We start from the raw sequence: 22380 nt of genomic DNA on the forward strand, positions 1-22380 counted from the left end.
GCTTGCCAAGCCAACACAGGCCAACACAAATTGGAACGCCCCAAAGCACTGGCAAACATACACAAATACCTGTCCACACGCTTGCTGTTTGCTGTTTATCACGAGCATTTGGCACCAGACGCTTGTACGACAAACAAAAATATTATGGACGTGTCAGACGTTTGTGACAAACGGCACGGCAAGCGTGTGGATGGGTTTTTGTTGTTTGCCATAAGCGTGAAGCGCTTGCAATCATCGGCAAACACCGTAGAGTACTTTTTAGTTTTTTGACTCATGTTCGGCTTATCTTGCCTGGTCTTGCCTGCCACTCGGATTGAACAGCAAGCGCTCCCAAGCACATTGTACAACTTTGGGCAACATATGCAAACACCCATTTGGTCTTAGATGCACCCATCCACAAGCATGCTGTTTGCTGTTGGACGCACGCACGGGGATCCGCCAGATATACAATAGTTTTGTACCTTCATACCTTAGTTTTTGGTCTGGTCTGATATACTACCTACTCTCTCTATTAATAATTTGTGATGATAAAAGATGAACCCAGAGCCATAAAGCCAGTAAAAAAGATAGATAACAATAATACATTTTTTGATAAATAAATTCCTATTTTTGTTTTTATTTTGTAATATCAGCTAAATTTGCATTATTAATTAGTAATAGTAATTTTCAATAACATGCGGGTATTCTTAGCAGAAGATAATCTTTGTGCTCAAAATTTACTAAAACTTGTTTCTCATGGAAATGCTATATTGGCTGAAATATTAAGGCTAAAAGACCACATTCCCAAAGTGTTTTTGTAAGTACTTTTAAGGTATTTATTGTTACCTATTAAAGTTTTTAGTAAAGCTTCAAAGAATTTTTTTTAAGCAATTAAATTATGTTTTTAGGGTTCCGTTCCCAAAGGGTATAAACGGAGCCGTATTTAAGAAACAATTTGTTGCTATGCTACAGTTAGTTGATATACAGTACTATTAAAAAAAAAAAGTCTGCAGTTCTTTTTACCAAAAACTATAGTAAAATTATTAAATACTAGAGGATGCCCGCGGCTTCGCCCGCGTGGATTTCGTTTTTTTAAAATCCTATAGGAACTCTTTGATTTTCCAGGTAGCCTATGTCCTTCCTCGGGATGTACCCCAAGTCTGTACCAAAATTTATTAAAATTGGTTCAGCGGTTGGGCCGTGAAAACGTAGCAGACAGACAGACACACTTGCATTTATTTATAATATTAGTATGGATTTCATGTATTTAGTAATAAGTATGGGTTGCCAGGTCAACCATAGTGAGGTTACCCTTTGTTTTTAAGTATATCCTGTATTTTATTATTTTTCATAGTATTAAGCAATAAAGATGGATAAATAAATAAATTTTTCTTTCAGGTTAGAAAGTAGAGAGATTCAACAAAATTATCAAGATGTCATCATGGACTTTAGTTATTTTAAAGTATCAGAAGTTCAAGAAAAGAAGATCAGCGCAAGTACAGTAAGTTTATTAACTTAAACAATTTTTTTAAATAACATTATAGACAGAGGATTCAATCCCAAATTCTGGAAATCCAGGCCTATTTCAATCTCATTTTAAAATGTGTCAGTGACTTTTCTAAAATTATTAAGAAAGAATTTAATCTATAAGGTTCCAACTGGGCTATAATTTAAAACCAGTTTGTTTATTGACATGGGAACTTTTCAGGATAAAAAATAGCCTATGTCCATTTCTGAGATGGCAAACTTCCTCTCCACCACACCAACCCTCTCCAAACTAAACTTCTCTATACCAAATTTTGTCAAGATTAGCTAAGTAGATGGTCTGTAGTAGGAAACAGATGGACAGACAATTTCAAATATTTTATTTTTTATAATATAACAATAGAAGTACCTATACATAAATACTCATGCAATGCTATTTCTTAGAGTATAATATTATCTTCACAATTTAAAAAGAAAGAAGAAGTAAATGTTAGTATGATTAGTTATAATAATTTTTGTATATTATGTTTTACTTTACCTTTTCATAGAATTTTAACCAATGAGGGTACTTGATTGCTTTGTCTATTAAGAAAAAACTAAAACCGTAATTTTTTTACACAGTTTTTGCGATTTTTCTTGCAATTCAAAATCTCAGATTGTCTTTTTTTAATCCCAGTATTGAAAATAAGGGTCAGGATAGAATTCTCTCATTTGTAGATCTTGATATGAATATGTACTTTTATTACAGAAACTACAAGAATTAGATGATGACTTAAAAGAAAAATACCTTGAACTCATAACTCGGTTTTACTTACTCTTTGAAAATATCTATCAGTATATTGTAGATCTGAATACATTTGTAGAACAATTACACGATGGAGCTTTCATACAACAAACTATTGAAACAGTAATGAAAGATATTGAGGGCAAACAACTGTTGGTATGTGACCTGACTTATGATGCCTATTGATTGCCTAATTAATAGAGAACAGTTGTATGTAAATTCTCATTTCTAACAGTCACTTCTTATATCTAACACATGATAGCCTATTTGGAAAATATATGTATGCTACAGTCGAAACTATCTGGTCAAAATTACTTTTAACTCCAAAAAATCGGTCAAGTTCGAGTCGGACTCGCACACAAAGGGTTCCGTACCATTGTACAAGAAATAAGACTTTAATCCCACACCTAGCCCACCGTGACTTATGCTACGTGCAAGTTAATGACCGGACAGCGCCATCTATGATGTGGTTTATAAACCATTTGTTCAAAAACACATTAGGGTTCCGTACCTCAAAAGGAAAATAGAAACCTTATAGGATCACTTTGTTGGCTGTCTGTCTGTACTTCTGTCGTGTCTGTCAAGAAAACTTATAGGGTAGGTACTTCCCGTTGAACTAGAATCATGAAATTTGGCAGGTAGGTAGGTCTTATGAATAAAGGGAAAATCCGAAACCCGTCAATTTGTGGTTACATCACCAAAAAAAATTAAGATGTGTTTCAACTTTTCAAAGTAAGATAACTATACTAAGTGGGGTATCATATGAAAGGGCTTTACCTGTACATTCTAAAATAGATTTTTATTTATTTTTATGCATAAAAGTTTTACAAATATGTCGGGAAAATACCTGAGTACGGAACCGCGAACGGTCGGCGAGTCTGACTGGCACTGGCGGGTTTTTTCGTGAGTAAATCAAGCAATGTTCCCAATAATGTTCCCAATTTGCCATATTTACAGTGTGAATCCTTATATTTGTATGGTGCTATGCTTCTGCTGTGTGACCTGTACATACCTGGATATGTGAGGGAAAGGCTGCTAGTTGCATTTTACCGATACAGCACAAGTCAGTCTCAGTCAAATGTAGACGATGTTTGCAAGCTACTGAGAGACACCGGCTATAACCAGCAACAGGCGAAAAGACCTTCCGATTATCCCGTTGAATATTTTAGGTATTTATGATTATCCTAGTTATCTTTTATTGAACAAAAAGCATGTACATGATATTTTTTTCGGAAGTGTGAATTCAAATAATTGAATTGGTAGAAACAGAAAGCAATATTAATGTGTTATTTTATTTCAGTCGCGTTCCAATCCATCCAGATTTTATGGAGAAGGTTGTAGGGAAGTTGAGATCTGAGGATATATACAACCAGCTAGCTGTTTATACTATTCCCGAGCACCAGGCGTCTGCTCTCGCCACTCAGGCCAGTATGCTGGTCGTCTGCTTATTTTTTACCCCTCACTATTTGCATAGTGATACATCAAAAATGAGAGAGATTGTAGATAAGTTTTTCCCATGTAACTGGATTATACCAATTTACATGGGTGTTACCATGAATTTAGTTGATTACTGGGAAAACTTTAAAGCGGCCAAAAATTCACTCAGCAATACTTGTAACACCAAAATGGTCAAGGAGATTTATGCAAAACGCGGCAACTCAGTACAGTTGCTTATAAATAAGACCCATTTACTATTGAAGGAAGGCACATTCACTGATGAATTTGTCCTAGACAATATAAGCAAAATCTTAAATGTAATTTTGAATTCAAATCATGTTCTGCGCTGGTTACTGTTGCACAACAGTGATGTAATATTTTTTGATAACAACAAAAAGAGTAAACAACTAAAGGACTTAGTTACAAAAGAATCCAGCTATGACCCACTCAAAATTCTCGAACTCCTGATAAGTACGGCAGAGTTAGAGTTAAAAGTTAGAGAGTTTTTGAGGAAGCTGCTCGATTCTAGAAGTGATACTTGGAATAAAAACAAAGAGCTCGCTTTGGAGGCAATCAATAATCTATCTGAATTATTTTCGGGATCGAATCCATATACAAAAGTAGTTGAAAATGAGCAATTGAAGCTTTGGTTTGGCAACATAGCAAAACAGATTTCATCACTCAATGAACCTATCACACCAAAAACTGTAAAAAAGGTGACTCAACTTCTTCAAGTGTTGGATAATGTGGAAGAATTTCACAGTATAAAAAGTACTTCAACTGTGGTTCAGTTTCTTTGTGACAGTAAAGATGCATTGAAAAATGTTCTGAGAGCTGCTTCATTAAAAGAAGATTCTCTGGTGACATTGGAAACTGTAGCGGACTTTAGTTACGCCTGGTGCACCATCGACTTGTACACGAAGTACATGCAAGACAGCATTAAAGAGAACCCAGCAGTCACAAGTAGACTTCGCGCGCTATTTCTGAAGTTAGCTAGTGCTATGGAAATACCCTTGCTACGGATTAATCAGGCGCAAAGTGATGATCTAGTATCAGTTTCACAGTATTACAGCAGCGAACTGATCAAGTATATTCAAAAAGTATTGCAAATTATCCCAGAAATGGTTTTTAATATTGTCGAAAAGATAATAGACCTTCAAACTTGGACAATTAAAGAAGTACCGACGAGAATAGAGAAAGAGAAATTGAGAGAGTATGCTCAGATGGAACATAGAATGGAAGTTGCTAAGCTCACACACTCTGCTTCAACATTCACAACAGGTAAGATGGTTAATCCTTTTATCAAAACCTGACATTGGTATTTTGAGGTATTTTCGTTGTTCTTCATTTATTGATTACTAAATTTTTTTAATACTCTGGTAATTCTTTGATTTTTCGGAATAAAATGTAGCCAAGGTTCGTGTCCGCGATGAATGCTATCCTTCTAAATCACTTAAACGGAAGAGCCGTGAAAAAGTAACAGATAGACAGACACATTTTCGCATTTAATATTAGCATAAATGAGTGCACATAAAGAGAAATTAAAGCTGTTACCACCATCCATGAACATTTGCAAGACCAAAGGAACCGCCAATGCGTTGTTTTTTTACTGTTTACAGGCATTTTGGATATGAGATCAACATTAGTTGGAGTGATAAGAGTAGATCCCGCAGAGTTACTGGAAGAAGGTTTACTTAGAGAACTAGACGGGCATATCAGTAAGAAGTTCTTTGAATTCATTGAGCCACAGGTGAGGAAGGCAAACAATTTGTTGCCTCGCCTCCAAAAACTAGCTGAAAGTATGGACGGTTATAAGAGATCCTTGGAATATATTCAAGATTACATAAACATTCATGGCCTAAGAATTTGGCAAAAACAGGCAAGACATTCAATACAATTCTCAGTCATGAAATCAGAAAATGTGTTCAAAAACTAAAATAACATTAATGGTGTGTTACACAGGTGTCTGCAATCATCAATCAAAGTGTAGCGAAAGAAATCAGTGTACGAAAAGGCGTTAGTTTGTATGGACCGTCGGCTAGTTTCATGGGAAGTCTTGCGCGACAGATCGTTCAAATAACAGATGCAAGGTAAAAATAAGTTTTTTCCTCAATTATACCTTATTGCATATTTTGTTTGTTCGCAAATCAATAGTTACTTAGAAGATGTCGTTGCGCTGTTCACACATTGCACCGATTTTGTATAAATATTACCTATCTGCCTGTTACTCTCGTTCTACTATGGATCTTTCATTTTGGAATAGATAAGTATTAAGTATTTTGTATGTTACAATAAAATCATATGCTCGTCGCGGTCAATTATAGTGATAAGGCCGCCTTTTTAGCAATCCATTTTGATGTGTTTGGTAATTCCAGAATGTGCATTTACATAAACATATCAGCAGCCTGGTTTGACGCTAAAAGCCATAGCGAAGTCATAAACACGAAAACATTTGCCAAACTAAACGACGCGATCGGCGTGCTTGGTCTACATGGTTTAGACACTCTTTATGGTTACATGATAAAAAACCAGTTGCAGCAAGTTCAGAATATCTTCAGAACTTATCCAGACAAAATTTCGATTGGCAACACTGATGTAAAGGATTTGGAACAGGTATGTTTTTAAAATTTAAATGTTGACATAGTTTATGATTGTATTCTAATTATTATCAAAAAATAGACGATGCCCCCGACTTTGTCCGCCTAGATCTCTTTGATTTTCCAGGATAAAAAGTACCCTATGTCCATCTTCGGGATGCAAGTATCTGCACCTACTAAATCTTGTCGAAATAGGTTAAATGGCTGGGCCTTTCAAAGTCCCAATTATAAGATATTTCGAGGTAAAAAATAGCCTTAGATGTCCTTTTCCGGGATCCAAGCTATCTTTGTAGCACGTTAAAATCGATATAATTCGCCAAACGCTTTCACATTTATATTGTTTATTAGTATCATCATCAAGAATCATGATCAACCAATCGCCGGCTCTCCACTGAACACGGGTTCCTCTCTGAATGAGAAGGTTTTGGCCATAGTCTACCACGCTGGCCATTGCAGATTGGCAGACTTCATAGTTTTGAGAACATAATGGAGAACTCTCAGGCACGCAGGTTTGTTCATGATGTTTTCCTTCACTGTTAAAGTAGGTGACAGTGAATTGCTTAGAATGCACAATCCGAAAAGTCAGAGGCACATGCTTGGGTTCACACCCGCACCCCCCGATTTGGAGGCCGATGTCTTAACCACTAGGCTACTAGCCACTCGTCGGTGGACTCGGACTTTTTATTAATATGGTTAATACTATTTTTAAATTATTACTTTTTTGGTGATCAACAGGTCATTGCTAAAGGGCACAAGACATACCAGCAACTGTCAGATTTGATAGTTGTTATAGGCACTCTACAAATTCTGCGGAAACACATCGCTTATCAGCTAAATACGAGCTGCAAATTTGACTCCGCACATTTAGAAGCTTCTTTGCGTACCATGAATGAGTAAGTTGTTCCTTATGTCCTAGCTATGGCTAAAATGTTTTGTCCGTACTCCATATTACGTACTTTTGCTACCTTATCGAAACCAACCGCAGAAGTAACCTTTCAGGTACAGAAGGCTTATCTTCAAAAACGTTTAAGTAATTAGCGATTCTTGTTATGGCGCAGTAAAGATTATGTAAAAGATAAAAGCGCGTGGATTTGACCCGCAGCTCGTGCTAGCTATGCGCGGAACAGCAATTACTTTTATACATGGCATAATATTGTATCAAATCTTTGAAAAAAACAACCGTCGAGTTTCTTGCTGGCTCTTGTAGACAACTTGGCATTCCGAACCAGCGGTAGATGCATTTGACGATTCAAAAGTACTTGTAAAAGTTTAATTGAATAAAAAATATTTTTATTATTTAAAGTACAATTCAGGTTGCACAGCACTGCAGTCTAAAATTTTACCTGGAAGGGGTCCTGTATGTCCTGGGAGGTCGTTAGACGCTGATGGTTGTTTTATACTACTAGCGACCCCTTCACCGCCTTTGAACGCGTAGCATTACGAATCGTACGCTATGGAACGATTCTTTCAGACTTTAGTCTAACATCATACAGGTGGTAAATCAGTAAAGTGCTTTTGAATCGTCAAAATAATTTACTACTGGTTCAGAATGCAGTTCCTACCGAGAAGAACCAGCAAGAAACTCGGCGATTGCTCTTTCAGAGATTACCCACAACAAACACTACCTCAGCGCGGCAAGAGATTTTAAATGATATTGCGTAGTGATTATTATAGGAAGACCAAAATGTTTAAGTATTTCCAATAGGGAGCTAACAAAACTTATTTCTATTTTAGGTCTCTACTAAATGAAATTAAAAAGAGTACTAAAACGGAAACCAAATCAGTTCCATTAGAACTGTTGCGCGGCTTAGAGGAATATTTGGTTCGATGTGGAATAAATGAGCCTTTTGAAAAGACTTACGTGAAAAATTGCCATGAATTTGTAAACTCAGATATGGGACGCCTGATGGCAGTCGTTTTATTTTCACAACTATCCAGATTGCAAATATGTTTAACTACAGGTACCTACAGTTTTCATTTTTGATTTCAGATTTTTTAATGTGATTTTTTATATGTTCGGTGCTTCGTCCGCGTGGATTTAGGTTTTAAAAAATCCCATGGGAATTTTATGATTTTCCGGGATAAAAAGTTTCCTATGCATATTTCCGTGACGCAAGCTACATCCAAATCAAATTTTACATAAATCGTTTAAACGGATAGGCCTCTAAAAGTCCCGTGGAAACTCATTGATTTTTCGGAATAAAGATGGCCTATATGGTCCGTCCCCCGGATTTAAGCTAACTCTGTACCTTTCATCAAAATCGGTTAAACTGTTGGGCCGTGAAAAGCTAGCAAAAGACAGATAGACACACTTTCGTATTTATAATATTAGGATGGAAGTGTGGATAATAATATGTATGGGTTCAAAAAATTGACAATTATTTGTTGATTCATTTAAAAATTACTGCTCATGCTGGATGCATTGGCTGGCAGTTGGCACTGATAGTATGGCAGAGATGGAGGCAAAACTATACAAACAAGATGAATTTTTTGCTGGTTAAATAGGAGATGAAAGTTAATATTGAAGCCAATCATTTATGAAGTTTTTAGGGTTCCGTAACTCAAAAGGAAAAACGGAACCCTTATAGGATCGCTTGGTTGTCTGTCTGTTTGTCCGTCCGTCTTGTCAGTCAAGAAACCTATAGGGTACTTCCCTTTGACCTAGAATCATGAAATTTGGCAGGTAGGGTAGGTCTTATCTTGTGCTATAAAGGAATAAATCCGAAAACCGTGAATTTGTGGTTACATCACAGAAAAAAAATTAAAATGTGTTTCAATTTTCAAAGTAAGATAACTATACCAAGTGGGGTATAATATGAAAGAGCTTTACCTGTATATTCTAAAACAGATTTTTATTTATTTTTATGCATAATAGATTTTGATTTATCGTGCAAAATGTCGGAATCGAAAAAATCGGATAAAATACTCGAGTACGGAACCCTCAGTGCGCGAGTCTGACTCGCACTTGTCCGGTCTTTTAATTTTCAAACAGAAACCTGAAGTTTAGGCCCACCACCAGTGTGGGCACCACATGTACATTTATTTATTTATGCTATTTCGGTACACCCGACAGCAAGTTCACGCTATCTACCTATCAGTGTTAATTTTTTATGTATTTATTTACAGGTGATTTAATAACCAAAAAACCAGGAGAAAATGTTGATGGTTATCCACTTTTGATTGGCATTTATACATTGCTTCGCCAGTCAAAGACAGAAAGTGTTGAAATCTTTATCAACTATCTTTGTAAATATGCTAAAGTTGTGACTATGAACAAGTTAGTATTTATATTTAAACCAATTTTATTATAAAGCTTTTGATTACGTCTGTTCATAATATGTTTTTAAATATTGCATCTTTTAAGCAAAATTATTTATTATTTATATCAAGTCCCTAATTTTTTAATAGACAGGTGTAAGCTTTATATAAAAATTTATTTTTCAGATTAAAATCTGCAGAATCGACTTATGAAGGCATACTTATAATTAGAGTGTTGCAACTCTTTTGTGAAACATTTAGTTATTCTTTCTGTAAAATTGAAGACAAATTACCAATGGTTTTGTTAACTCAAGTTCCACAAAAATAAAACGCGATATTACCAAAGAATACTCATCTACTAATTTTATTATTACTACTATTATGTAAAGAAGCGACCCTCTTTCCTTATTCGCCAGTAACGTAAGGTTACGCGTATATCAAGGTTACACCCTACCCTAGCTGTAGTATTCAGTAAAACGTCCTTGTCCCGCTCGATTTACGAATAGCGCTGTCCTTGGCGGGACATTAGAGGGTTTAATCTGTTCGCGTGTATAAAGTGTTGATGTGTAATATTACTATGTACAATACATATTAAGTTTTACAGATGTATAATTAATGTAATTAAGAATGAAATTTTTTTAAAATATAGAATATATTTTTATTAAAATCATAACTTGTATTTCATTTATAAGTTTATAAGTACATATCTATACCTAGCGATCTGCCCCGGCTTCACACGGGTAGCTTATTACAATTTTTGTGGGGATCTCTAATTTTAAAAAAATTATACAATATTATGTCACTCAAGAACAATGTAGCTTTCTACTGGTGAAAGAATTTTCAAAATCGGTTCAGTAGTTCCAGAGATTACTTCCTACAAAAAAACTTACTTTACCCCTTTTTAATATTAGTATAGACTTAAATTTATTATAAACTATCTGTGCCCGCGACTTCGTTCGCGTGGAATAGTGACTTTTCGGGCTTTATATAGCCACGGACGCTCAGGCGCGAGGCGTGTAGTACGTACTCTGTACGTTAAAAATGTTCGCCGTGATTCTTTAAGGACGTATTTGCACACTTGTATAGATTTTCGGTACGCTTTGTGGCTAAAATATACTAAGTAAATTGGAACTACAGATTGCTAAAAATAGATTGGTCCTTTATCTCCAGAGATCGAGTAATTTTTTGATAAAATCATTAATTTTGATACTATAAGAACGATTTTCCTTCACCTCTTCCACGCAGAATTAACGATTTAGGGTCAAGTTTAGGTACATTTTTCTCAGTTTACGTACGGATTTTATTCTTCTAATAAATATTTTCCGTTAGCACATAATGTGCACCTCAAAATGTGAGATTATTATATTAATAATAGTATAAAAATAAATAAAAACATCGTGTATAAATTTTTCACGTATTTTGCTTCAACCGCAAACCTTAATACAGTGCACTAAGGGTTATTTTGATATTGGGCAGGCAATGGTATGATTTCAAAATTATATCAGTCAGCGGCCAGCCGCCTTCGTGGGTGGTCTCTGCGTCGGTTGCTATAATTTTTTGATGTGGAAAAGATCGCTGTACGAACACAAAATAGTTCGACAAAACTCTAACTGATATTTATAGGTACTTATTCCGTGATTGTGCTGATATTTTGGCAAGGTAAGATAATAATGATAATATTATGTACCTATTATCACATTTTATCGTTAGCTGGATTTTTTTCTTGAGCATGATAGTGATCTGATAGTGAACTTCGAAGGCTGCGACAGGAACTTGAAGACTAGAAGAACTAGATGTGTCCAGTTTGGGCTCGTTTTCTTAGTCATGACGAGATCTTACCTCCGGATTTGTGGAGTGACCTGATGGTATACCTCGAAAGTCACTATTGGAACTCGGAGACGAATAGAGCTAGGTGTTTCGAGTTTGGGCTCATTTTCTTAGTCATGACGAGATCTTACCTCCGGATTTGTGGAGTGACCTGATGGTATACCTCGAAAGTCACTATTGGAACTCGGAGACGAATAGAGCTAGGTGTTTCGAGTTTGGGCTCATTTTCTTAGTCATGATGAGATCTTACCTCCGGATTTGTGGAGTGACCTGATGGTATACCTCGGAAGTCACTATTGGAACTCGGAGACGAATAGAGCTAGGTGTTTCGAGTTTGGGCTCATTTTCTTAGACATGATGAGATCTTACCTCCGGATTTGTGGAGTGACCTGATGGTATACCTCGGAAGTCACTATTGGAACTCGGAGACGAATAGAGCTAGGTGTTTCGAGTTTGGGCTCATTTTCTTAGTCATGATGAGATCTTACCTCCGGATTTGTGGAGTGACCTGATGGTATACCTCGGAAGTCACTATTGGAACTCGGAGACGAATAGAGCTAGGTGTTTCGAGTTTGGGCTCATTTTCTTAGTAATGATGAGATCTTACCTCCGGATTTGTGGAGTGACCTGATGGTATACCTTGGAAGTCACTATTGGAACTCGGAGACGAATAGAGCTAGGTGTTTCGAGTTTGGGCTCATTTTCTTAGTCATGATGAGATCTTACCTCCGGATTTGTGGAGTGACCTGATGGTATACCTCGGAAGTCACTATTGGAACTCGGAGACGAATAGAGCTAGGTGTTTCGAGTTTGGGCTCATTTTCTTAGTAATGATGAGATCTTACCTCCGGATTTGTGGAGTGACCTGATGGTATACCTCGGAAGTCACTATTGGAACTCGGAGACGAATAGAGCTAGGTGTTTCGAGTTTGGGCTCATTTTCTTAGTAATGATGAGATCTTACCTCCGGATTTGTGGAGTGACCTGATGGTATACCTTGGAAGTCACTATTGGAACTCGGAGACGAATAGAGCTAGGTGTTTCGAGTTTGGGCTCATTTTCTTAGTCATGATGAGATCTTACCTCCGGATTTGTGGAGTGACCTGATGGTATACCTCGGAAGTCACTATTGGAACTCGGAGACGAATAGAGCTAGGTGTTTCGAGTTTGGGCTCATTTTCTTAGTAATGATGAGATCTTACCTCCGGATTTGTGGAGTGACCTGATGGTATACCTTGGAAGTCACTATTGGAACTCGGAGACGAATAGAGCTAGGTGTTTCGAGTTTGGGCTCATTTTCTTAGTAATGATGAGATCTTACCTCCGGATTTGTGGAGTGACCTGATGGTATACCTTGGAAGTCACTATTGGAACTCGGAGACGAATAGAGCTAGGTGTTTCGAGTTTGGGCTCATTTTCTTAGTCATGATGAGATCTTACCTCCGGATTTGTGGAGTGACCTGATGGTATACCTCGGAAGTCCCTATTGGAACTCGGAGACGAATAGAGCTAGGTGTTTCGAGTTTGGGCTCATTTTCTTAGTCATGATAAGATCTTACCTCCGGATTTGTGGAGTGACCTGATGGTATACCTCGGAAGTCACTATTGGAACTCGGAGACGAATAGAGCTAGCTGTTTCGAGTTCGGGCTCATTTTGTTAGTCATGATGAGATATTACTTCCGGATTTGTGGAGTGACCTGATGGTACACCTCGGAAGTCACTATTGGAACTCGGAGACGAATAGAGCTAGGTGTTTCGAGTTTGGGCTCATTTTCTTAGTCATGATGAGATCTTACCTCCGGATTTGTGGAGTGACCTGATGGTATACCTCGGAAGTCACTATTGGAACTCGGAGACGAATAGAGCTAGGTGTTTCGAGTTTGGGCTCATTTTCTTAGTCATGATGAGATGTTACCTCCGGATTTGTGAAGTGACCTGATGGTATACCTCGGAAGTCACTATTGGAACTCGGAGACGAATAGAGCTAGCTGTTTCGAGTTCGGGCTCATTTTCTTAGTCATGATGAGATCTTACCTCCATATTTGTGGAGTGACCTGATGGTATACCTCGGAAGTCACTATTGGAACTCGGAGACGAATAGAGCTAGGTGTTTCGAGTTTGGGCTCATTTTCTTAGTCATGATGAGATCTTACCTCCGGGTTTGTGGAGTGACCTGATAGTATACCTCGGAAGCCACTATTGGAACTCGGAGACGAATAGAGCTAGGTGTTTCGAGTTTGGGCTCAATTTCTTAGTCATGATGAGATCTTACCTCCGGATTTGTGGAGTGACCTGATGGTATACCTCGGAAGTCACTATTGGAACTCGGAGACGAATAGAGCTAGGTGTTTCGAGTTTGGGCTCATTTTCTTAGTCATGATGAGATCTTACCTCCGGATTTGTGGAGTGACCTGATGGTATACCTCGGAAGTCACTATTGGAACTCGGAGACGAATAGAGCTAGGTGTTTCGAGTTTGGGCTCATTTTCTTAGTCATGATGAGATCTTACCTCCGGATTTGTGAAGTGACCTGATGGTATACCTCGGAAGTCACTATTGGAACTCGGAGACGAATAGAGCTAGCTGTTTCGAGTTCGGGCTCATTTTCTTAGTCATGATGAGATCTTACCTCCAGATTTGTGGAGTGACCTGATGGTATACCTCGGAAGTCACTATTGGAACTCGGAGACGAATAGAGCTAGGTGTTTCGAGTTTGGGCTCATTTTCTTAGTCATGACGAGATCTTACCTCCGGATTTGTGGAGTGACCTGATAGTATACCTCGGAAGCCACTATTGGAACTTGGAGACGAATAGAGCTAGGTTTTTCGAGTTTGAGCTCATTTTCTTAGTCATGATGAGATATTACCTCCGGATTTGTGGAGTGACCTGATGGTATACCTCGGAAGTCACTATTGGAACTCGGAGACGAATAGAGCTAGGTGTTTCGAGTTTGGGCTCATTTTCTTAGTCATGATGAGATGTTACCTCCGGATTCGTGAAGTGACCTGATGGTATACCTCGGATGTCACTATTGGAACTCGGAGACGAATAAAGCTAGGTGTTTCGAGTTCGGGCTCATTTTCTTAGTCATGATGAGATCTTACCTCCGGATTTGTGGAGTGACCTGATGGTATACCTCGGAAGTCACTATTGGAACTTACAAAACGAGCTCAAACTCATAACATCTAACTCTACTCGACTCGAAAGTCCAATAGTGGCTTTTGAAGTATACCTTCAGAGCACTCCAACAAGTTTCAAGGTATAATCTCGTCATAACTAACAAAACGAGCCCAAACTCGAAACACCTAGCTCTATTCGTCTCCGAGTTCCAATAGTGACTTCCGAGGTATACCATCAGGTCACTCCACAAATCCGGTGGTAAGATCTCATCATGACTAAGAAAATGAGCTCAAACTCGAAAAACCTAGCTCTATTCGTCTCCGAGTTCCAATAGTGGCTTCCGAGGTATACCATCAGGTCACTCCACAAATCCGGAGGTAAGATCTCATCATGACTAAGAAAATGAGCCCAAACTCGAAACACCTAGCTCTATTCGTCTCCGAGTTCCAATAGTGACTTCCTAGATATACCATCAGGTCACTCCACAAATCCGGAGGTAAGATCTCATCATGACTAAGAAAATGAGCCCAAACTCGAAACACCTAGCTCTATTCGTTTTCGAGTTCCAATAGTGACTTCCGATGATACCATCAGGTCACTCCACAAATCCGGAGGTAAGATCTCATCATGACTAAGAAAATGAGTCCAAACTCGAAACACCTAGCTCTATTCGTCTTCGAGTTCCAATAGTGACTTCCAAAGTATACCATCAGGTCACTCCACAAATCCGGAGGTAAGATCTCATCATGACTAAGAAAATGAGCCCAAACTCGAAACACCTAGCTCTATTCGTCTCCGAGTTCCAATAGTGACTTCCGAGGTATACCATCAGGTCACTCCACAAATCCGGAGGTAAGATCTCATCATGACTAATAAAATGAGCCCAAACTCGAAACACCTAGCTCTATTCGTCTCCGAGTTCCAATAGTGCCTTTCGAGGTATACCATCAGGTCACTCCACAAATCCGGAGGTAAGATCTCATCATGACTAAGAAAATGAGCCCAAACTCGAAACACCTAGCTCTATTCGTCTCCGAGTTCCAATAGTGACTTCCGAGGTATACCATCAGGTCACTCCACAAATCCGGAGGTAAGATCTCATCATGACTAAGAAAATGAGCCCAAACTCGAAACACCTAGCTCTATTCGTCTCCGAGTTCCAATAGTGACTTCCGAGGTATACCATCAGGTCACTCCACAAATCCGGAGGTAAGATCTCTTCATGACTAAGAAAATGAGCCCAAACTCGAAACACCTAGCTCTATTCGTCTCCGAGTTCCAACAGTGACTTCCGATGATACCATCAGGTCACTCCACAAATCCGGAGGTAAGATCTCATCATGACTAAGAAAATGAGTCCAAACTCGAAACACCTAGCTCTATTCGTCTTCGAGTTCCAATAGTGACTTCCAAAGTATACCATCAGGTCACTCCACAAATCCGGAGGTAAGATCTCATCATGACTAAGAAAATGAGCCCAAACTCGAAACACCTAGCTCTATTCGTCTCCGAGTTCCAATAGTGACTTCCGAGGTATACCATCAGGTCACTCCACAAATCCGGAGGTAAGATCTCATCATTACTAAGAAAATGAGCCCAAACTCGAAACACCTAGCTCTATTCGTCTCCGAGTTCCAATAGTGACTTCCGAGGTATACCATCAGGTCACTCCACAAATCCGGAGGTAAGATCTCATCATGACTAAGAAAATGAGCCCAAACTCGAAACACCTAGCTCTATTCGTCTCCGAGTTCCAATAGTGACTTCCGAGGTATACCATCAGGTCACTCCACAAATCCGGAGGTAAGATCTCATCATGACTAAGAAAATGAGCCCAAACTCGAAACGCCTAGCTCTATTCGTCTCCGAGTTCCAATAGTGACTTCCGAGGTGTACCATCAGGTCACTCCACAAATCCGGAGGTAAGATCTCTTCATGACTAAGAAAATGAGCCCAAACTCGAAACACCTAGCTCTATTCGTCTCCGAGTTCCAATAGTGACTTCCGAGGATACCATCAGGTCACTCCACAAATCCGGAGGTAAGATCTCATCATGACTAAGAAAATGAGTCCAAACTCGAAACACCTAGCTCTATTCGTCTCCGAGTTCCAATAGTGACTTCCAAAGTATACCATCAGGTCACTCCACAAATCCGGAGGTAAGATCTCATCATGACTAAGAAAATGAGCCCAAACTCGAAACACCTAGCTCTATTCGTCTCCGAGTTCCAATAGTGACTTCCGAGGTATACCATCAGGTCACTCCACAAATCCGGAGGTAAGATCTCATCATGACTAAGAAAATGAGCCCAAACTCGAAACACCTAGCTCTATTCGTCTCCGAGTTCCAATAGTGACTTTCGAGGTACACCATCAGGTCACTCCACAAATCCGGAGGTAAGATCTCATCATGACTAAGAAAATGAGCCCAAACTCGAAACACCTAGCTCTATTCGTCTCCGAGTTCCAATAGTGACTTCCGAGGTATACCATCAGGTCACTCCACAAATCCGGAGGTAATATCTCATCATGACTAAGAAAATGAGCTCAAACTCGAAAAACCTAGCTCTATTCGTCTCCAAGTTCCAATAGTGGCTTCCGAGGTATACTATCAGGTCACTCCACAAATCCGGAGGTAAGATCTCATCATGACTAAGAAAATGAGCCCAAACTCGAAACACCTAGCTCTATTCGTCTCCGAGTTCCAATAGTGCCTTTCGAGGTATACCATCAGGTCACTCCACAAATCCGGAGGTAAGATCTCATCATGACTAAGAAAATGAGCCCAAACTCGAAACACCTAGCTCTATTCGTCTCCGAGTTCCAATAGTGACTTCCGAGGTATACCATCAGGTCACTCCACAAATCCGGAGGTAAGATCTCATCATGACTAAGAAAATGAGCCCAAACTCGAAACACCTAGCTCTATTCGTCTCCGAGTTCCAATAGTGACTTCCGAGGTATACCATCAGGTCACTCCACAAATCCGGAGGTAAGATCTCTTCATGACTAAGAAAATGAGCCCAAACTCGAAACACCTAGCTCTATTCGTCTCCGAGTTCCAACAGTGACTTCCGATGATACCATCAGGTCACTCCACAAATCCGGAGGTAAGATCTCATCATGACTAAGAAAATGAGTCCAAACTCGAAACACCTAGCTCTATTCGTCTTCGAGTTCCAATAGTGACTTCCAAAGTATACCATCAGGTCACTCCACAAATCCGGAGGTAAGATCTCATCATGACTAAGAAAATGAGCCCAAACTCGAAACACCTAGCTCTATTCGTCTCCGAGTTCCAATAGTGACTTCCGAGGTATACCATCAGGTCACTCCACAAATCCGGAGGTAAGATCTCATCATTACTAAGAAAATGAGCCCAAACTCGAAACACCTAGCTCTATTCGTCTCCGAGTTCCAATAGTGACTTCCGAGGTATACCATCAGGTCACTCCACAAATCCGGAGGTAAGATCTCATCATGACTAAGAAAATGAGCCCAAACTCGAAACACCTAGCTCTATTCGTCTCCGAGTTCCAATAGTGACTTCCGAGGTATACCATCAGGTCACTCCACAAATCCGGAGGTAAGATCTCATCATGACTAAGAAAATGAGCCCAAACTCGAAACGCCTAGCTCTATTCGTCTCCGAGTTCCAATAGTGACTTCCGAGGTGTACCATCAGGTCACTCCACAAATCCGGAGGTAAGATCTCTTCATGACTAAGAAAATGAGCCCAAACTCGAAACACCTAGCTCTATTCGTCTCCGAGTTCCAATAGTGACTTCCGAGGATACCATCAGGTCACTCCACAAATCCGGAGGTAAGATCTCATCATGACTAAGAAAATGAGTCCAAACTCGAAACACCTAGCTCTATTCGTCTCCGAGTTCCAATAGTGACTTCCAAAGTATACCATCAGGTCACTCCACAAATCCGGAGGTAAGATCTCATCATGACTAAGAAAATGAGCCCAAACTCGAAACACCTAGCTCTATTCGTCTCTGAGTTCCAGTAGTAGGTTCCAAAGTATGCAATTTCATCAAGTCGGGAGGTAATGTAATGCTATCCTTCTCAGATTATTTTAGTCATAGTAGGAGCTCATAATTTCATAAGCATGGAAATGTTGTTCATTGCCAAGAAGTCATGGTGAAATATTTCATCATCAGACCCTTAGTCTGTAGGCACTGTTCTACTTAAAGATACATATCTCAAGATACATATTTAAAAAAAAACTGTTAAAAAAAAATAGATGACCAAATATAAAATAAAATAAAAATATAAAAGTATCAAAATCAAGTCGATTCACTCATTTTGACGCAGCTGTGTGCGTGTGGGCAGTGTACTTATGTAGTAGTGCAATTTTGATACCTATTCATTTTGCAAAGACGTCCTTAAATTGACATAACTTTTTTATTTATGAACCGATTGACACGAAACAAACACTAAATGTTAAGTGAAGCTTACTACAATATATTAGTGAAAACCGTATCTAAATCGAATAAACCGTTTCTGATATTAGCGTGCACAAACACACAGACAAACAGACAAAAAAAAAATTAATTACAATTTCGGGTTTGGCATCGATATAATAACAACCCCTGCTACTTTTTTTTATATATTTCCATTGTACAGACACCACTTTTCTACAATTTTATTATATGTATAGACTATGCCCAGGACTTCCTACACAAATTTCTAATCAATATTGTAAAGTTGATTTCAATCCTAATCCTTTAATCCTTTCTTAGCATATGTCTATATCATAATAGCTAGCAGCCTGAGCAGTCCACTCCTTTGAGCTATGCTTTGATAGATCAGTCAATCAGTCACCTGTTGCTTTATATTTGAAATAATATATACTTAAAAATTTGATTGCTATGGTTATTCATTAAGCCATTTAGTTTTTCAATTTTGCCCAGTGAATGATTGTCCAATAATAATAAATAGTGTGAACCTCAAAAGGTAGAAATGTTTTTAACATATTAATTTACCTATAATTTTGTCTTGCAAGTTCAGGATTGAACTGTGAATTGTATTTGGGCTGGATTTTTTTAGGGTTATCTTGTTTAGAACTTTCAGGTGCTGCCAAACCACTAAGTTTAGATAAGAACATTTCAGTTTTATACTTCTCTTGTTGTTCCCTCTTCAATCTTGCTTCTCTTAATTTCTTGAGATTGTCTTTAGATTGATCACCATCTTTGTGTTTTGATTTATTTTTATGTCTCTTTTTTATATCTGCTGTAACTTTTACATAATCCTCTTGCTTTAATTTAACATCCTTTTCTATTTTAGACTTATTACAATAATGTTTAAATGTATTCAAAGGATCTAATCGTTGTTTTGCTTTCCAAGCAATTTCATTATCTTTTATATCCAATGTTTTTTCTTTTGGTTTTCCATCTTCATCTCTTAAGATAAGCTTTTCATAAGTATCTTTAACATCTCCGGGACGTGAAAATCGTGCTGCATCTGGAGGAACCTCATACCAATTTTTCTTACCAAGGGCTTCATTAGTGTCTTGTCCTAAATATGTTAAATAACCAATTTTTTTCTCATACTCTTCTTTCTTGTCTTTGAATTCTTTATCATGTTCTTTGTTGGTAGACTGAACAGCATGTTCAAGGTCTGAGAAAAAATTAACATGTTCTGGGTCCTTAGAAACTCTTTCTGAAGTTTGTGGCTGAAGATCTAGATCTATCAACTTCTGTTTGCTTTTATGTTTTAGTGTGTTCAAACGAGCTTCACGTTCCGCTCTGTCGATTCGAATCTTCTCCTGCCGTTCCTTTTCTGCTGCTTCTGCTTCATCTTTTCTCACTCGTGCTATATTTTCTTTTGTTCTCACATGCCACCTTTTAACAAAATACATATTTAAATTATTAAACTGCAATTTTGATGTCAAATCACAGAATGCCGCTGCCTGGGCCAAGTGAAAGGAGTTAACAGCAAACCTGTGACCCAAAGTTTCCATATAATGCCTAAAAGGACTGGTCTACAAGAGCATCACTAAGACCAGTAGGTAATGCTCTATGGCAGCGAAGCCTGGCCAGTGCCGTGGGTCACAAGTCCTTAACATGCCTGTCGCTTACAACCGGTCCTGAGGCCGGCTGGAATACGATGGATTCAAACCGCACAAGCAGATGCAAGTGAACGGTCTTCGAAGGGAGGATGCTATGCACCGTGCAAAGTGAAAGCAACTTAGCAGGAAAGCGGAGCCCAATGTACGCCGTGTCAAGCATTTTATATTTCACATTGGAAAAACCATTACCTTTTCTTAGGAAGTATATTCATTTTTTATTAGAAAAGTAGATTATCATCTCATTTTTTAACAAAGTTATATTCGTTACATTTAATCGAATTGTTTACACAAAGCAAAATGATGTACGTTTCTTTCATATTTCTAGGTTGCCAAATAAAAACAACGCCAGTTTTCCCAAGTTTTTAGGGTTCCGAAAAATAACACGATGAACACGAACAATGATCAACAACAATCATACAGTGCATGAAATAATTTTGATTGACTTCATGATTCATGTACAGTGCGTGCGACAAGAATCTTTTGGCGCATGGCCAAAACCGGAACTAACACCGCCATCTTGTTAAGTTTCACACTGTCCCATGGAGGTTAGAGAGAAGGAGAACGATCGCTGTAGAAAATAGTGTCCCCGAAATACGGACAAAATAAGTGAGGCGCTGCGATCGCTAAGTTGTCTCAATAAAAGCGGGCTGTTGTGCGCTAATTTGAAATGATATATCAACGTTTACTACACGTGTATTATTCAAAGGAAAAAAATAATAATGAAATTATTATTAATTATTATTATTTATTGATGAATAAATTATCTATACTACTTTATAAATTTCGGGAACATGCAAATCTAGTAATTAACCTTAATTTCAACAATTTCTTGAAAGCTTAATAAAGATTGATTTATTTGAAAAAAAAAACCATGATTAATTAAGCAAATAATAATTTTATACATTCAATATTTCAATGTGCTATACTATGAAGATATTACCTTTGGTACTTTAAATAATGATGATTGACGTAAATTGTTTTTCACTCTATTTTTCCGACCAGATGCTAAACCACTTGTACATCCACGCACAATACAATATTTCACCATTTTTTAATGTTTCTTTTCGTCAAAAATTAAAAAATTACGGAGCACGATTATTTTCTCACCGATGCCGCGAAGAAAATTTATACATTATGCAACTAACTTCATCTACTTGTACTCATAAACAGCTAACTTCACAGATACTCCTTACCGACGACAGCGCGGCTGGTGGCTGAAAAACGAATTATAAATTCTACCAATTTTCAGGGACAGGCGCGAATGCTTTAGCGCGTAGCGATCGTTCTCCTTCTCTCTAACCTCCATGCACTGTCCTCTTATACGTGGTGTTGCTAGGTACAAAATCTGAAAATGACTATTTTTTTTCAATAATTCAAGCCATTCTATATACATAATATCACAATATATCCTGATTAAAGATGCAGCATAAATGTGTCTACATCTTATAGCTACATTTAGCAATTGGTGAATATGGTATTTGAGCAGGTAAACATGATTGGTCGCAAATCCATGGCCTATTAATGGTTTCTATTATTCTTATTCGATGTAGGAACAGGGACCGCTTTCCCAATTTCTCTTTCAGTTAAAATTAGATAAAACTTACGCGATTTTCAACATTGACACTATCAACGTACTCCCTGAATTTGAAAAGATTTTATTTGCTGGCAGCCTTTGCTCTACAACTACGCCCCCTGTCAATGTCATTCGAGTGCCAAAAGATCCTTGTCGGACTGTGTTTTATTGTTTTATTATGGTTTTCTCATAGACTGTACCATAGAGATAGGAATATATCTGTGCTCTGTGGACTCAGT

General features: G+C 38.2%; 2 protein-coding genes across 3 annotated transcripts; one reads left to right on the forward strand and one right to left on the reverse strand.

The window, feature by feature from the left end:
• The first annotated feature begins 258 nt into the window (after positions 1 to 258).
• LOC123868407 (WASH complex subunit 5) lies at positions 259 to 10316 on the forward strand. Of its 2 annotated transcripts, none has more exons than XM_045910922.1 (12): positions 259 to 485; positions 1378 to 1480; positions 2213 to 2404; positions 3206 to 3417; positions 3549 to 4966; positions 5305 to 5564; positions 5648 to 5775; positions 6061 to 6298; positions 7018 to 7175; positions 8017 to 8243; positions 9409 to 9559; positions 9727 to 10316. In XM_045910922.1, the coding sequence occupies exons 2-12, from the start codon at positions 1421 to 1423 to the stop codon at positions 9866 to 9868; spliced, it is 3186 nt and encodes a 1061-aa protein (XP_045766878.1). In that variant the 5' UTR covers positions 259 to 485; positions 1378 to 1420; the 3' UTR covers positions 9869 to 10316. The 2 variants fall into 2 exon arrangements, with proteins under 2 accessions (XP_045766878.1, XP_045766877.1); XM_045910921.1 differs by lacking the exon at positions 259 to 485 and adding an exon at positions 497 to 796.
• An 8731-nt stretch (positions 10317 to 19047) lies between these two features.
• On the reverse strand, positions 19048 to 21244 carry LOC123868430 (leukocyte receptor cluster member 1 homolog). The gene is made up of 2 exons (XM_045910967.1): positions 20758 to 21244; positions 19048 to 20341 (listed from the first exon to the last, which is right to left on the reverse strand). The coding sequence occupies exons 1-2, from the start codon at positions 20778 to 20780 to the stop codon at positions 19480 to 19482; spliced, it is 885 nt and encodes a 294-aa protein (XP_045766923.1). The 5' UTR covers positions 20781 to 21244; the 3' UTR covers positions 19048 to 19479.
• Between the last annotated feature and the right edge of the window lie 1136 nt (positions 21245 to 22380).

Source organism: Maniola jurtina, chromosome 9 (genome assembly GCF_905333055.1).
Source record: "Maniola jurtina chromosome 9, ilManJurt1.1, whole genome shotgun sequence".
Classification (NCBI taxonomy): Eukaryota; Metazoa; Arthropoda; class Insecta; order Lepidoptera; family Nymphalidae; genus Maniola; species Maniola jurtina.

Bases quoted from the DNA above. Each gene is read 5' to 3' on its own strand.
- LOC123868430 (XM_045910967.1), bottom strand. From the start codon at position 20,780: ATGAATATACTTCCTAAGAAAAG. The intron at 20,342-20,757 runs GTAATGGTTTTT...TTTTGTTAAAAG, and splicing joins AATATACTTCCTAAGAAAAG to GTGGCATGTGAGAACAAAAG.
- LOC123868407 (XM_045910921.1), top strand. From the start codon at position 675: ATGCGGGTATTCTTAGCAGAAGATAATCTTTGTGCTCAAAATTTACTA. The intron at 1,481-2,212 runs GTAAGTTTATTA...CTTTTATTACAG, and splicing joins AGAAGATCAGCGCAAGTACA to AAACTACAAGAATTAGATGA. The intron at 7,176-8,016 runs GTAAGTTGTTCC...TTTCTATTTTAG, and splicing joins TCTTTGCGTACCATGAATGA to GTCTCTACTAAATGAAATTA.